At 45.1% G+C, this 15,967-nt stretch overlaps 2 protein-coding genes across 4 annotated transcripts in view; both read left to right on the forward strand.

The window, feature by feature from the left end:
- pld1a (phospholipase D1a) overlaps window positions 1–11,339 on the forward strand; it is a 27,654-nt gene extending 16,315 nt beyond the window's left edge. For both annotated transcript variants that reach the window (XM_045207907.1, XM_045207906.1), the window contains exons 7-26: window positions 884–942; window positions 1,059–1,151; window positions 2,910–3,062; window positions 3,160–3,309; window positions 5,066–5,149; window positions 5,716–5,797; window positions 5,966–6,076; window positions 6,149–6,340; window positions 6,469–6,691; window positions 6,855–6,983; window positions 7,604–7,722; window positions 7,807–7,920; window positions 7,985–8,095; window positions 8,596–8,684; window positions 8,812–8,925; window positions 9,009–9,058; window positions 9,168–9,305; window positions 9,596–9,749; window positions 9,907–10,024; window positions 10,146–11,339. In XM_045207907.1, coding sequence (XP_045063842.1) covers window positions 884–942; window positions 1,059–1,151; window positions 2,910–3,062; window positions 3,160–3,309; window positions 5,066–5,149; window positions 5,716–5,797; window positions 5,966–6,076; window positions 6,149–6,340; window positions 6,469–6,691; window positions 6,855–6,983; window positions 7,604–7,722; window positions 7,807–7,920; window positions 7,985–8,095; window positions 8,596–8,684; window positions 8,812–8,925; window positions 9,009–9,058; window positions 9,168–9,305; window positions 9,596–9,749; window positions 9,907–10,024; window positions 10,146–10,370 — 2,508 coding nt within the window. In that variant the 3' untranslated portion in view covers window positions 10,371–11,339. The remainder of the gene's footprint in view (window positions 1–883; window positions 943–1,058; window positions 1,152–2,909; window positions 3,063–3,159; window positions 3,310–5,065; window positions 5,150–5,715; window positions 5,798–5,965; window positions 6,077–6,148; window positions 6,341–6,468; window positions 6,692–6,854; window positions 6,984–7,603; window positions 7,723–7,806; window positions 7,921–7,984; window positions 8,096–8,595; window positions 8,685–8,811; window positions 8,926–9,008; window positions 9,059–9,167; window positions 9,306–9,595; window positions 9,750–9,906; window positions 10,025–10,145) is intronic.
- Window positions 11,340–12,147: 808 nt separating this feature from the next.
- Window positions 12,148–15,272, forward strand: tspan37 (tetraspanin 37). Of its 2 annotated transcripts, XM_041904312.2 has the most exons (8): window positions 12,148–12,378; window positions 12,544–12,627; window positions 13,394–13,585; window positions 13,714–13,788; window positions 14,272–14,370; window positions 14,441–14,593; window positions 14,748–14,831; window positions 15,054–15,272. In XM_041904312.2, exons 2-8 carry the CDS (start codon window positions 12,565–12,567, stop codon window positions 15,135–15,137), a joined length of 750 nt encoding a protein of 249 aa, XP_041760246.1. In that variant the 5' UTR covers window positions 12,148–12,378; window positions 12,544–12,564; the 3' UTR covers window positions 15,138–15,272. The 2 variants fall into 2 exon arrangements, with proteins under 2 accessions (XP_041760246.1, XP_045063843.1); XM_045207908.1 differs by lacking the exon at window positions 13,714–13,788 and having other exon boundaries at window positions 12,148–12,627.
- Window positions 15,273–15,967: the final 695 nt, after the last annotated feature.

Here is a 15,967-nt window from a genome sequence, read left to right on the forward strand (position 1 = left end):
ACAATGCAGTCAATCCACAGCCATACACTGGCTCAAATCAGTTGATGATAGGACTTAGACAAGTTGTAAATGCAACAAGTACTGATATTGTATCATATAATAGCACTCTCAGCTTTCCAAGAAAACTAAATCTGAGACATGTATGGTCTGTTTACATATATTTAGAGGCTATTTATACAGAAAATGTGTATATAACCTGTATAAACTGTATTTATAATTATATTACAATATTTTAGGTTGACTATAATTCCATTACACAATTAAGCAATAAGGCCAGAGGGGGTGTGGTATATGGCCAATATACCACGGCTAAGGGCTGTTCTTATGTACATACGACGCAACGCGGAGTGCTAGGACACAGCCCTTAGCCGTGGTATATTGGCCATATATCACAAACCCCCGAGGTGACTTATTGCTATTATAAACTGGTTACCAACGTAATTAGAGCTGTTTTGTCATACCCATGGTATACGGTCTGATATACCACAGCTTTCAGCCAATCAGCATTCAGGGCTCGAACCACCCAGTTTATAATTTCTGATATATCACATGACTTACTTTTATTTTCCTGCATAAGTAAAAGCAGGGAATGCATCACCTATGCCTCTACTGACATTCATTCCAGTTAAACTGGTTTTGGATTTCTCCCTGAACAAGATGGCTGCCATTTTTTGGGGGTTTCTCCCTGAACAAGATGGCTGCCATTTAGGCCCCATTATGGAACTTTGAGGGTTTATGACATAGCCCCTCTAGTAATATAATAGGATCTCTATGGTACTACTAAACTAGACTAGACTATACTATAGGCGACCGGAACTGGAACTACTACGACTACTGCTTCTCTCTTTATCTAATACCCATTAATAGTGTTTCTCTCTCTCAGATGGAGTTCATAGACGTCAGCCAGATGTCCTTCATCCATGACCTGGGACCTAAAGGACTGTGAGGAACATCAGATTTATTTACAGATGCTGTCTTTATGACTGTGGCATCATGCCCATTGTTATTGAAAATATATTCGTTATATTTTGTGTATGGATTATTTAAACGTGTTTCAGGGAGGGGATGATACATAAGCGTTCTGGAGGTCATCGTATCCCAGGCTTGAACTGCTGTGGTCACAGTGAAGTCTGCTACCGCTGGTCTAAACGGTTAGTACTCACACATACAGTGCCTTGCAAAAGTATTCATCCTCCTTGGCGTTTTTCCTATTTTGTTGCATTACAACCTGTAATTTAAATAGATTTTTATTTGGATTTCATGTAATGGACATACACAAAATAGTCCAAATTGGTGAAGTGAAATGAAAAAAATAACTTGTTTCAAAAAATTCGCAAAAATAAATTACGGAAAAGTGGTGCGTGCATATGTAGTCACCCCCTTTGATATGAAGTCCCTAAATAAGATCTGGTGCAACCAATTACCTTCAGAAGTCACATAATTAGTTAAATAATGTCCACCTATGTGCAATCTAAGTGTCACATGATCTGTCACATGATCTCAGTATATATACACCTGATCTTAAAGGCCCCAGAGTCTGCAACACCACTAAGCAAGGGGCACCACCAAGCAAGCGGCACCATGAAGACCAAGGAGCTCTCCAAACAGGTCAGGGACAAAGTTGTGGAGATGTACAGATCAGGGTTGGGTTATAAAAAAATACCCGAAACTTTGAACATCCCACGGAGCACCATTAAATCCATTATAAAAAAATTGAAAGAATATGGCACCACAACAAACCTGCCAAGAGAGGGCCGCCCACCAAAACTCACGGACCAGGCAAGGAGGGCATTAATCAGAGAGGCAACAAAGAGACCAAAGATAACCCTGAAGGAGCTGCAAAGCTTCACAGCGGAGATTGGAGTATCTGTCCATAGGACCACTTTAAGCCGTACACTCCACAGAGCTGGGCTTTACGGAAGAGTGGCCAGAAAAAAGCCATTGTTTAAAGACAAAAATAAGCAAACACATTTGGTGTTCGCCAAAAGGCATGTGGGAGACTCCCCAAACATATGGAAGAATGTACTCTGGTCAGATGAGACTAAAATGTAGCTTTTTGGCCATCAAGGAAAACGCTATGTCTGGCGCAAACCCAACACCTCTCATCACCCCGAGAACACCATCCCCACAGTGAAGCATGGTGGTGGCAGCATCATTAAATTTTTACATTTACATAATTTAGCAGACTCTCTTATCCAGAGCGACTTACAGTTAGTGCATACATTTTTATTTTCATACTGGCCCCCCGTGGGAATCGAACCCACAACCCTGGCGTTGCAAACGCCATGCTCTACCAACTGAGCTACCTCCCTGCCAGCCATTCCCTCCCCTGGGCAAATTGTGCGCCGCCCCATTGGTCTCCCGGTTGCGGCCGGCTACAGCAGAGCCTGGATTCAAACCAGGATCTCTAGTGGCACAGCTAGCACTGCGATGCAGTGCCTTAGACCACTGCGCCACTCGGGAGACTCATCATGCTGTGGGGATGTTTTTTTATCAACAGGGACTGGGAAACTGGTCAGAATTGAAGAAATGATAGATGCCGCTAAATACAGGGAAATTCTTGAGGGAAACCTGTTTCAGTCTTCTAGAAATTTGAGACTGGGACGGAGGTTCACCTTCCAGCAGGACAATGACCCTAAGCATACTGCTAAAGCAACACTCGAGTGGTTTAAGGGGAAACATTTAAATGTCTTGGAATGGCCTAGTCAAAGCCCAGACCTCAATCCAATTGAGAATCTGTGGTATGACTTAATGATTGCTGTACACCAGCGGAACCCATCCAACCAAGTGGCTAGATGTGCCAAGCTAATAGAGACACACAATGCAAACACAAACATGCATGCACACACACTGATGTATCTCTCCCTTTGTGTATGTGTGTGTGTGTGTGTGTGTATATGTGTGTGTAGCTGGTTGGTGGTGAAGGATTCGTTCCTCTTCTACATGAAGCCAGACTCAGGAGCTGTTTCCTTTGTTCTCCTGTTGGACAAAGAGTTCAGCATCAAAATGGACTCCAAAGACACAGAGACCAAACATGGAGTACGCATCGACAGCCTCTCCAGGTGTGGTATGTGTGTGTGTACAGACATGCTAGGAGGTGGGGCCAGGAGATGAAGGAGGTAATTGTGTTTGTGTGTGCGTGTTCGTGCGTGCGTGTAGGTGCCTTGTACTGAAGTTGAACAGCTACAGACATGCTCGGTGGTGGGGCCAGGCGATAGAAGACTTTGTCCGTAAACACGGGAGGGCGTTTCTACGAGACCATCGATTTGGTTCCTTCGCTCAGGAGGAGCAGAACATCCCTGCCAAATGGTAACTATGGAAACTGGGAAACAACAATTTACATTTACATTTACATCATTTAGCAGACGCTCTTATCCAGAGCGACTTACAAATTGGTGCATTCAACTTATGATAGCCAGTGGGACAACCACTATTTTTTTTTGGGGGGGAAGAAGGATTACTTTATACTATTCCAGGTATTCCTTAAAGGGGTAGGGTTTCAAGTGTCTCCGGAAGGTGGTCAGTGACTCTGCTGTTCTGGCGTCGTGGGGGAGCTTGTTCCACCATTGGGGTGCCAGAGCAGCGAATAGCTTTGACTGGGCTGAGCGGGAACTGTGCTTCCGTAGAGGTAGGGGAGCTAGCAGGCCAGAGGTGGATGAACGTAGTGCCCTCGTTTGGGTGTAGGGTCTGATCAGAGCCTGAAGGTAAGGAGGTGCCGTTCCCCTCACAGATCCGTAGGCAAGCACCATGGTCTTGTAGTAGATGCGAGCCTCAACTGGAAGCCAGTGGAGTGTGCGGAGGAGTGGGGTGACATGAGAGAACTTGGGAAGGTTGAACACCAGACGGGCTGCAGCGTTCTGGATAAGTTGTAGGGGTTTAATGGCACAGGCAGGGAGCCCAGTCAACAGCGAGTTGCAGTAATCCAGATGGGAGATGACAAGTGCCTGGATAAGGACCTGTGCTGCTTTCTGTGTAAGGTAGGGTCGTACTCTGCGAATGTTGTAGAGCATGAACCTGCAGGATCGGGTCACCGCTTTGATGTTAGCTGAGAACGACAGGGTGTTGTCCAGGGTCACGCCAAGGTTCTTTGCACTCTGGGAGGAGAACACAATGGAGTTGTCAACCGTGATGGTGAGATCATGGAGCGGGCAGTCCTTCCCCGGGAGGAAGAGCAGCTCCGTCTTGCCGAGGTTCAGCTTGAGGTGGTGATCCGACATCCACACTGATATGTCTGCCAGACATGCAGAGATGCGATTCGCCACCTGGTTATCAGAAGGGGAAAAGGAGAAAATTAATTGTGTCGTCTGTGTAGCAATGATAGGAGAGACCATGTGAGGATATGACAGAGCCAAGTAACTTGGTGTATAGAGAGAATAGGAAGGGGCCTAGAACTGAGCCCTGGGGGACACCAGTGGTGAGAGCACGTGGTGCGGAGACAGATTCTCGCCACGCCACCTGGTAGGAGCGACCTGTCAGGTAGGACGCAATCCAAGAGTGAGCAGCGCCGGAGATGCCCAACTCGGAGAGGGTGGAGAGGAGGATCTGATGGTTCACATTATCAAAGGCAGCGGATAGGTCTAGAATCAACCCCCAAATTTTTTTTAAACTCATGTAAAGTTTAGTAGTTAGATGTAAGTTTAGTCAATGTTAAGTTTAGTAGTTAGATGTAAGTTTAGTCAATGTTAAGTTTAGTAGTTAGATGTAAGTTTAGTCAATGTTAAGTTTAGTAGTTGGAAAATGTTGTCAATGTTTAGTGTAGTAGTTAGATGGAAAATGTTGTCAATGTTAAGTTTAGTAGTTAGATGTAAGTTTAGTCAATGTTAAGTTTAGTAGTTAGATGTAAGTATTGTCAATGTTAAGTTTAGTAGTTAGATCGAAAGTGAAGTGTGTGTGTCTGTGAGCTTTTCTCTATGCCTGTCTGTCTGTCAACATCATGTGGGTTTGGTTGACTGGAACTGTCAAGTGTCATCTGCATCTAAAATGTTCTGTTATGATAAATGAGGAACTAGGAGAGGGTGTTGACCAATGTGTGTGTGTGTGTGTGTGTGTGTGTGTGTGTGTGTAGGTATGTGAATGGGAAGACCTACATGGAGGACGTGGCCGATGCTCTGGAAGAGGCTAAAGAAGAGATCTTCATCACTGACTGGTGGTATGTGCGTGTATGTGTGTTTATGTGTATGTATGTGTGTGTGTGTGTGTGTGTGTGTGTTTGTGTGTGAGTGTGTATGGAAATAGACACTGCTGTCAGCAGTTAATGTGTGAATAAACACAGCAACATAACACAGCTACATGTCATCACCCAGGCAGACTGTAAATACAGTCTGTTTATGTCTAGTGTAGTTTACCAGTCCCAGATCAAAAACCTGTACAGTATTCTTACAGTCGACTCCTGATCAGTGACTTTGTATAAATCTGTAGCAGTGTAATGTAATGCTAGCTGCATTCTGTTTCTAACACCTGTTGGCAGAGGGGCCTAAGGAGTTTCTGGAACCTTACAAGACTCATGTTGCTCACCTGGCTCACCTCTCACTACACTAGTAACTGATGTGCTGTACGTCGACTTCTTGTCAAACATTTTGGTTAAAAATTGATGAAGTCCAACAGACACTGTACAATGCAAAGTAGTTCGCTCATCAAACTGCTTGAACAGCTTACCACATGTCACTAATAGGTTTTGGTGTGTGCGTGTGTGTGTGTATGTGTGCGTGTGTGTAGGTTGAGTCCAGAGATCTTCCTGAAGAGGCCAGTTGTGGAGGGAAACAAATGGAGACTGGACTGCATCCTCAAACGCAAAGCAGTGAGTTTACACTTGTTATTCCAGATGACATTTATATAACCATTGATACTGCAGTATCACTCACATGTTAGCTAATATAATAGGAACGTTGGAATTGGCCCATACACCCTCTCTCACTCTCTCCGTCTCTCTCTCTCTCTCTCTCTCTCTCTCTCTCTCTCCCAACAGCAACAGGGGGTTCACATTTTTGTGATGCTGTATAAGGAGGTGGAGCTAGCTCTGGGCATCAACAGTGAATACAGCAAGAGAACATTAATACACCTGCACCCCAACATCAAGGTAGGAGTGTGTCTGTGTGTCTGTGTCTGTGTGTCTGTGTGTGTATTAAATGTGTGTGTGTTTTTCCTTCAGGTGATGCGCCACCCGGACCATGTGTCGTCGTCTGTGTACCTGTGGGCGCATCACGAGAAGATCATCGTCATCGACCAATCAGTGGCCTTCGTTGGCGGGATTGACCTGGCGTACGGTCGCTGGGATGACCGAGAGCATCGCCTGACAGACGTGGGGAGTGTGACACGCTCTGTTGCCCTGGAGATGGAGCAGGTCAGACACACGCACACACAGACACAAACTTGGAACAGTAAAAACCTTTTGAATGTACATAAAACCACAACAATAGGTGACCCTAACCTTTATCCTGACCTCTAACCTCTGACCTCTCTCACCTTCAGCCTCAGAGCTCCGCCCACCATCCCTCCAGTAGGGGAGTGTCCTCTACCGATGGTGCCGCCAATAGCAACGGAGGCAACCAATCACTGCCTGGCAACCCAGGGGTGGAGCTTCCACGGCTGAAGGGGATTGGTCGAACCAGGAAGATGCACTTCTCCCTGGTCAAACACCTCCACAAACACTCTCTGCAGCATGCAGACAGCATCAGCTCCCTGGACAGCGCTGGTACGTTTGTGTGTGAGTGTGTGTGTGTGTGTGTGTGTCACTGATCTGACCCCTCTCTCTTTCTTTCTCTGTTATGTTCTCTCTTTCGTGTGTGTGTGTGTGTGTGTGTGTGTGTGTGTGTGTGTGTGTGTGTGTGTGTGTGTGTGTGTGTGTGTGTTTGTAGGCAGTGGTTCAGTGCGAAGCCTCCAGACAGGTGTAGGAGAGCTGAAGGGTGACACCAGGTTCTGGCACGGAAAAGACTATTGCAACTTTGTCTACAAGGACTGGATACAGCTGGAGAAACCCTTTGACGGTAGGACTCACACACACACACAGAGAGAAAGAAGGGATAGAGAGATGTGGAAAAGGAGCTCTCAATTCAATGAGGCACTTGAAGTCGGGTGTGTGTGTGTCTGACCTGAGTGGTGCAGTGGTCTAAGGCACTGCATCTCAGTGCTTGAGGCGTCACTACAGATCCCCTGGTTCGATTCCAGGCTGTATCACAACCGGCCGTGATTGGGAGTGCCATAGGGCGGCGCACAATTGGCCCAGCATCGTCCGGGTTTGGCTGGGGTAGGCCGTCATTGTAAATAAGAATTTGTTCTTAACTGACTTGCCTAGTTAAATAAATAAAAAGTACTAGTAGTAATAAATCGAATCAATAATCATTTGAGTGTAGGTGTGAGGGGGAGCAGTAGTAGTTAGACATTTATGGCCAGGGGAAAGAAGCTGTTTAGGAGTTTGTCTAAACACACATGAGAGAGAGAATGTAACAGAGGAAAGACAGACAGACAGAGAGAGAGAGGGATCAGATCAGTGACACACACAAGCAACCCCTCCCCACCACACACAAACATGTACTCACACACGCTAGTGCACACACTAAATTTGACAGTAGTTTTCCTCTCTCTCTCTCTCATTCTCTCTCTCCAGACTTCATTGACAGGTACACCACTCCCAGGATGCCGTGGCATGACATCTCCTCTGTGGTCCATGGGAAGGCTGCCAGGGACGTGGCCAGACACTTCATACAGCGCTGGAACTTCTGTAAGGTCAGACACACACCCGACTTCAAGTGTCTCATTGAATTGAGAGCTCCTTTTCCACATCTCTCTATCCCTTCTTTCTCTCTGTAGATAATGAAGCCTAAGTATCATTCTCTCTCCTACCCGTACCTCCTGCCCAAGTCTCACAGCACTGCCAGCGAGCTGAGGTACCAGGTGCCCGACTGTGTTCCCACTAGAGTACAGGTAAGACACACACACACACACACACACACACTAGTGACACACTAACCTGTGTTGTCCTGTCCAGGTGTTGCGGTCAGCAGCAGACTGGTCAGCAGGTATTAAGTACCATGAGGAGTCCATCCACAACGCCTACCTCCAGACCATCGCCAGGAGCAAGCACTTCATCTACATAGAGGTACAAACACTGTACATACCACTACATACCACTGCATAGCACTACATACACTCTACACAAAGCACTCCTTAGTACTAGCAATCCATAGCACCTCAACTACGTAAAGGTACGTACACACCTTATAGTGCGACATAACACTACATACACAACAAATCACTACATAACAATACCAGTGAGTGACCCTACCGTCTTCTGCTTTACCACTCTTCACCTCTCTCTCTCCTTTCGCTCTCTCTCTCCTCTCTTCTCTCTCTCTTCTATCTCACTCTCTCTTCTCTCTATCTCTCCCTTTCTTCTCTCTATCTCTCTCTCTTCTCTCTATCTCTCCCTTTCTTCTCTCTATCTCTCCCTTTCTTCTCTCTATCTCTCTCTCTTCTCTCCCTTTCTTCTCTCTCTCTCTCTCTCTCTCTCTCTCTTCTCTCTATCTCTCTCCTCTCTATCTCTCTCTCTCTATCTCTCTCTCTCTCTCTCTCTCTCTCTCTCTCTCTCTCTCTCATTAGAACCAGTTTTTCATCAGTTGTGCTGACAACAAGATGGTCCATAACAAGATCGGAGAAGCGCTCATCGAGAGGATCCTCAGAGCTCACAAGTATGTGTGTGTTGGTGTGCAAGGTGTGTGTGTGTACGTGTGTGTTTTAGTGTGTGTGTGCTGGTGTTGGTGTGTAAGGTGAAGGTGTGTGAGGTGCAGTATTTCATGTGTTTGTATCTTTCTGTAGGGAAGGCAAGAAGTTCCGTGTGTACGTGGTGACTCCACTACTTCCTGGGTTTGAAGGTGACATCACAACAGGGGGAGGAAACGCCCTCCAGGCCGTCATGCACTTCAACTACAGGTGACACACACACACACACGTGCGCACACACCCACACACATGCACTGTTTTCATTATTAACTGAGCTCTCCTATCCTCTTTAGGACCATGATCAGAGGTGAATACTCCATCATCTCCCAGCTGAAGAAAGAAAGTAAGGATAATAATATTCACACACACAAATCATGACACACACACACACCTCCTGTGGATGAACTCCATATGGTTCTGTGGTCTGAGAACTAACCGTGTGTGTGTTTCAGTGGATGAGCTCCAGTGGATGAACTACATCTCGTTCTGTGGTCTGAGGACCCACGCTGAACTGGAGGGACGCCTGGTCACAGAGCTCATCTACGTCCACAGCAAGATGCTCATCACAGATGACAACACCGTCATCATAGGTGTGTGTGTGTTGGGGGTGGGGACAAGGGGGTCTTGTGTGAGTATGTTTTCATGAAGTGATTTCAGGGAGTGAGAAACAAAAAGTATTCAACATGTTTCATGTTCATATAACAAGCACGACTAAGAATTGGCAGCTTTCACAAAGTGATGTTTAGAGTTAGACGGCGCCTCAGTTTTTACCCTTGATCCCTCTGCTGGTGAATGAGTGAACTGCAGCCTCTGTGTTCATCTCATTGGTGTTGGCTGCAATCTGATGCGTTTTCACTGTGTGTGTGTGTGTGTGTGTTAGGTTCGGCCAACATCAACGACCGCAGCATGTTGGGGAAGCGTGACAGCGAGGTGGCGGTGATCATTGAGGACTCTGAGACCGTTACCGCGGTGATGGACGGACAGGAGTACCAGGCTGGACGTTACGCACTGGCGCTACGTCTAGAGTGTTTCAGGTACACACACACACACACACACACACACACACACACACACACACACTACAGCTATGCCTTAGGTGGTTTGGGTGTGTGTAACTGTTCTTTTGGTCCTCATCTGATCACTAAGACAATACACATATCATCTCATTGTGTGTGTGTTCTCTCTTGTCAGGACTATCCTTGGAGCTCATATGGACACGACCATTGATGTGTCTGACCCTGTCTCTGACCGCTTCTATAAGGATGTCTGGATGACAACCGCTGGACGCAACGCAACCATCTATGAGAAGGTGTGTGTGAGTGTGTGTGTGTGTGTGTGTGTGCGCGCAACCTCCTTTGTGAATGTCACTTTTAACTCACTTTACTCTCTCTTTCTCTCTTGTTCTCCCTCCCTCCCTCCTCTCTCTCCAGGTGTTCCGGTGCCTGCCGTCCTCCCTGGTTCGTAACATGTCTGAGTTAGAGAGTTACCAGACAAACCCAGGCCTGGCCCAGTCTGACCCAGGTAAAGCCCAGGAGGAGCTAAGGAGGACCAGAGGGTTCCTGGTTCAATTCCCTCTGGACTTCCTCTCAGAACAGAACCTAATGCCTTCTGTTGGGACCAAAGAGGGCATGGTGCCTACTGAGATCTGGACCTAGAGGACTAGAGACACACACAGGAGAATTCACACACACTCACACACACACACACACACACACACACAGACCACTGCATTGAACTGTGGATCTGAAGACTGAAGTTGAACTCTGGACCTCCAGCTGGTAGCTGACAACTCAAACCACAAACATAGAGGACCAGGATGCTGATTGGCCCGTCACATCCACAACTCAGCCAATGAGACTGCTTGCTACGCAGACTAATGAGGAAGTGCAGGGTTCTCATATCCATTCAGGAGGACACAACGCTACAGGATATTCAGATAAAAAATATATTGTGTAGAACAGATCATCACCTCTCATCATGTAGGATAGGGACCTGGTTAGCTCCACATTCATATATTTATATCTGCAAATGTATAGTTTCAGAATGTTTCACCTGAAAATGGGTGAAGAAAATGAGCACCTTAGTTCAAGTAGATCCTCCTTCATTTCTAAATGTTTTCTCCTGTTTTGTGCCTTCTGAACGTGACCCTGGACATTCTCCTATGCCTGTCACTTGCTCCATTTGTTATGGATGTTCGTATGGTCGTACCACTACCTAAGCTGACATACTGTCATTCGCTGTAGTGCCTGAAGTTATGTTTTTTTTTTCTAGAATGGAGGTTGTCTTTGAGAATAAGACATGTAAATGTTTACAATCTAAATGTGGAATTGTTCATGTCAGCACAGGCCTACAGCAAGGATGAGACAATCTGATGACTGGGATGAGCACATAACTGATGGGATGCGCTCACCAATGTCAGCCCACCCCACCCAACAGAGGGTGCCACACACCCATCTATTTCTGTCTTGTCTGTCTGCACTTGCATACTTAAAACATATGACTGATTGATTGATTGATGTGAGAGGAGGAGCAGTGATGTACCATATAGCTTTATACAACGGGTGGGTCTAATCCTGAATGCTGATTGGTTAAAACAACATTCCAGCTGTTGTCTATTCCACAAGTTACCACCAGCATCTGAGTGCGCAATCCACTGTCTCATCAACCCAGTCAGGCACTTTATAAACTTGATCTCCACTATATAAAGAATCTAGACATTATCTCACATTTCTTTTAGACTTACATTTAGTTTTCAACAGTGGATATTTGTATAAACCTTGCTGTCTGACTCTCCGACATTTGCAATGGTTTCAATATTCAAATTCGAAAGGCAGGCAGCGTTTCTCAGCCAGTCGAAATCATGAATCAGCTGGGATAATTTGTATGGATATATACAACAACAAAAAATCAATTGAAAAAAGGTAAAACGAAACGCAGCTCATGTGCAGTCTTTCCAGCTTCAGTTTGAAGTGATTGTGTTATTGTAGCTGGGTTGTTTGCTAGCTCCTCTGAACAACAGTGTCCTGACTAGTGAGCACATTCTCAGCCAGGCGAAATCGCGCCTCATTAGCTCATTGTTATGGATGTACAAAATACATTTCACTAGAAAACAGCTTAAACAAATGCAAATGCCGCTACTTTGCTGGCTGTTATTCTGGCTGGATTTTTTGACATAACTGTAAATTAGCCGTGTTAGGCTAGATAGCAAGCAAGGGATAAGAACGTTGCCAGCCAGTATGGCAATGGAACATTTAGAACGAACGACTGGGTCGCGTCTCTAGCAACCCTAGATTTGTGTTGGGTCTATATCTTGTGGAAGGATGAAATAGTACAATAAATTAATAAAAATAACGTTTTTAATGAAAATATGTCAATCATTATTTGAATATGTATGTTCTCGAAACCGGTGTTTGTTGGATATATTGGCACGGTTTGTCTTTGTCTCGGGCCTAACAACACCCGTGCCAATATATCCAACTAACACCGGCTTCTCGGGCATTATCACTTAAGTATACACCAGCTCTGCTCAGGTACCCATTGGGATCTATGGGGTTAATTTAAACTCCTTCCCGCTGTACTTCCTCGTCGCTGTCATGCTTCCGATTCTCTCTCTTTTGAGAAATGCCTGAATAATTTGATGCCGTTGGAGAAAAACGAAAGACGGCAAGTTTTGCGTGCACACTTTTGATTTGGAATTGGTTAACTTTATTTTTCCACCTTGTATTGTTTCTTGATATTACAACTTGACAGATGCTGTGATGGAATGTCTGTGCTGTATGGAGTAAACTCAGTGACTAAGTAAATCTATAACTTCCTCAAACTACACAGAACACTGCTCATTGACATAAAATGGGTGAAACAAGACGACGAGCTTTTAAAATAGTTATTCAGATAACTTGCCAACTTCTATGGGTAAGATCTTACAGCACTAAGCAAATCAGATACACCGCTGACCATAATGTGCTTCTGCATTGTATGTCCTGTAAAACTGTTTAAGCTAACATATGTCAAGGAATGGCAAATCATTATACATATTGCAATAATTATTTGACTTCAGCCTATTGCATATTTCTATGCACTTTTGATATGTATTGTTCATTTTGTCCATTGAAAGACTATAATGTATATCATTAAAATACAGAATTTGCTTTGCATTATACAGCAAACAGCTTAGAATATGTCATATGAAGTGTTTCCACCACTCCTTTTCTCTGTCTTCTATTCATTCTTGCTGCATGTTTACAGATTAATTGCCTAGATGCTGTTGAATCCACATGACTAACTGAAAAGATGGCATCTCGTGTGTGTAATTAGATTCAGTGAGAACTAAGAAAGCCTCAGACCTAGAGTGGGATTTAATTATTTTACACGCGCACACAAAAACACACACATATTTTATGAAAGAAATACATTAAGGTTTCTTCAAATAAGATTATTTTTTGCTAAATTAGTTATTTCTGCACTGCACCCTCACAAGAATTGTTGGCTACTGAATGATATGATAAACACACTCTCTCTCTGTCTCCCTCTCTTTTTCTCGTTCCCTCACTCTCTATCTATCGATCTCTCTCTCTATCTCTCTCTCTCTCTCTCTCTCTCTCTCTCTCCACTCCCGCCCGCCCTCCCTCCCTATCTATCATCTATCCATCCCTCCCTCCCTCCCTCCCTCCCTCTCTAGCTGGCAGGTCTGATGGTAGGTCTGAGTGGTATGTACTTGTTGTTGAACTACAGACACAATGGCCTGTTCTTTGCCCACACATACATCATCCTCCCAGCATGCCTATCTCTGGCCAGCGCTACCTTGCTATTGGCCAGCGGAGGACTGGGCATCTGGGTGTCCCTCAGAAAGTCCGCCTGGCTACAGGCCGTGGTGAGAGAGGGAGAGTCTGTGTTTGTGTGTACTTGTGTGTGTCTGAATAGAATAAAATGTATGTATTTTCTACAGTTTTGGATAGAGCTTATCACCTTATCTGTTGTCATGGTGTTTGGCCGTTTCAGTTTGTCTATCTGCTGGTCATGGTTTTCTGCCTGGAGGCAACTGCTGCTGCTCTAGCCTATGTCAACGCAGGAAAGGTACTTAGATATGGCTTTACAAAACTACCAAAAGAGCACACATCCCCATATTTGACATTCTACACTGAGTATAAAAACATTAAGGACACCTTCTCTTTCCATGACATAGACTGACCAGGTGAAAGTGCCTTTGAACAGGGTATGGTAGTAAGTGCCAGGCACACCGGTTTGTGTCAAGAACTGCAATGCTGCTGGGTTTTTCACACTCAACAGTTTCCCGTGTGTATCAAGAATGGTCCAACACCCAAAGGACATCCAGCCAACTTGACATAACTGTGGGAATCATTGGAGTCAACATGGGCCAGCATCCCTGTGGAATGCTTTCGACACCTCGTAGAGTCCATGCCCCGATGAATTGAGGCTGTTCTGAGGGCAAAAGTGGGGGGGTGCAACTCAAAATTAGGAAGGTGTCCTTAATATTTTGTACTCTCAATGTATGTTATAGTTATGATAAATAACATGATGTGACTGACCTGTGTTCAGGTGGACTTAGAGCTGGCTCCCTTCAGGAGTGTCTTTCGAAGATACACAGGAAGCAGTCAGGACCCAGGATCCAATGCTGTGGACGCCACACAGAAAGAGGTGTGTGTGTGTGTGTGTGATCATGATCTGAACTGATCTAATGACTATCTGTGATGTGAATCCTCTCCAGTTGCAGTGCTGTGGTATCTATGACTACCGTGACTGGTTGGCCACGCCCTGGTTTAACCACAGTGGGCGGGGCAGTGTACCTCACAGCTGCTGTATCTCCACCTACCACATCTGTAATGGTACCCTGGAGCTGCCCGGGCTACTATATCAAAAGGTACACACACACACACACACACACACACACATACACCAGCCCTGGCCCACTGTGGTGATCCAAAGGTATGTATGTACATACACACCTGGGCAGCATTTCATTCCAGAGAGATGGCACTCCCCTTACTCAGTTGTGTGTGTGTCCTCTCTCTCAGGGCTGCCAGGTGAAGCTGGAGGAGGCCTTGCTTTTTGTTCTGCGTCTCATCATCTGGTCATCTCTGGCAGTGGCACTAGTGGAGGTGGGAACCACTAGAGGGCACTGTGGGGTATAGTGGAACAACATGAAAAGGGTCGCGTAGCAAAACATTTTACAACAGAAAATAAAAACGAGTGTTTCTTATTGGACAAGATCAGGTAGTACCTGGTGTAACCATACTTCTCTCTCTCTCTCTCTCTCTTTCTCTCTCTCACTCTCTCACTCTCTCACTCTCTCTGTCTCACTCTCTCTCTCACACACACAGACTGTAGGGTTTGTGAGTGTGGCTCAGCTGATGATGGACCAGCCTCTGTTGGAGTATGGAATACTGGACAGGGAGTGGGACTGAAGCCTGAACCAGAGTGGCAGAAAGTGTTTTGGACCGAGAATCTACTTTAGAAATATTATGACCTGGAACTTAGTAAAGTTCATGATGCTGTGGACCTTAACGGCCCAGTGCAGTCAAAAACAGGATTTTCCAGTGTTTTCTATATATATTTCCACACTATGAGGTTGGAATAATATTGTGAAAATGCTGATAATGCCCTTTTAGTGTAAGAGCTGTTTGAAAAGACTGCTCTCTAGTGGTGTGTCTGTGTGCCTTTGTTTATAGTTTTCTGGGCAGCTCCAGAGCCTCTAGAGTACCATCACAGGTGTGGTAATTGGCGTATTTAGTTGGTGAAACTGCTTGAAAGAGTGATCATCTTGCTTTCACTAATCCAATGTATACACATCAGTGAAGGGAGGAATGAATAGGCTCTCCTAAAGTGTTGGAAAGTGTCCTACATGTATGAACTTTACTTCTGCACACACTTCCTTAAGGATCAACTGGAATATGTAATGGCCACAATGTTTTGGTTCATCTGTTTGTTTTTGTTCACTGATGTAGATACGTGCTTGTTAAAAAATCCACTCCCATCAAAATACATTGTCAATATGTCACATATCCTGCAGACTACATATTAAAAATACTTTTACACTACCCTGCATGGCTTTTGAGTAATTAACTGGTTGATACTGTGCTGTGTTGTGTGGCTATCGTTTGATTGTAATTTACCGGTATGTAGCTGGGTGATTCTGCAACTTTGGGCACTTTGGCCCTGCAAGCTTTCAGAAATTAAAACTTATTGAAACACCATTTTACCAGTATTATAATTGTCTTTGATTTGTCTAGAAACA

The sequence above is a fragment of the Coregonus clupeaformis genome, chromosome 26 (assembly GCF_020615455.1).
Source record: "Coregonus clupeaformis isolate EN_2021a chromosome 26, ASM2061545v1, whole genome shotgun sequence".
NCBI lineage: Eukaryota > Metazoa > Chordata > Actinopteri > Salmoniformes > Salmonidae > Coregonus > Coregonus clupeaformis.

Coding starts and splice junctions, on each gene's coding strand:
- tspan37 (XM_041904312.2), top strand. CDS start 12,565: ATGGGTGAAACAAGACGACGAGCTTTTAAAATAGTTATTCAGATAACT. Junction 13,586..13,713: donor CCGCCTGGCTACAGGCCGTG/GTGAGAGAGGGA, acceptor TGGCCGTTTCAG/TTTGTCTATCTGCTGGTCAT. Junction 13,789..14,271: donor CCTATGTCAACGCAGGAAAG/GTACTTAGATAT, acceptor ACCTGTGTTCAG/GTGGACTTAGAGCTGGCTCC.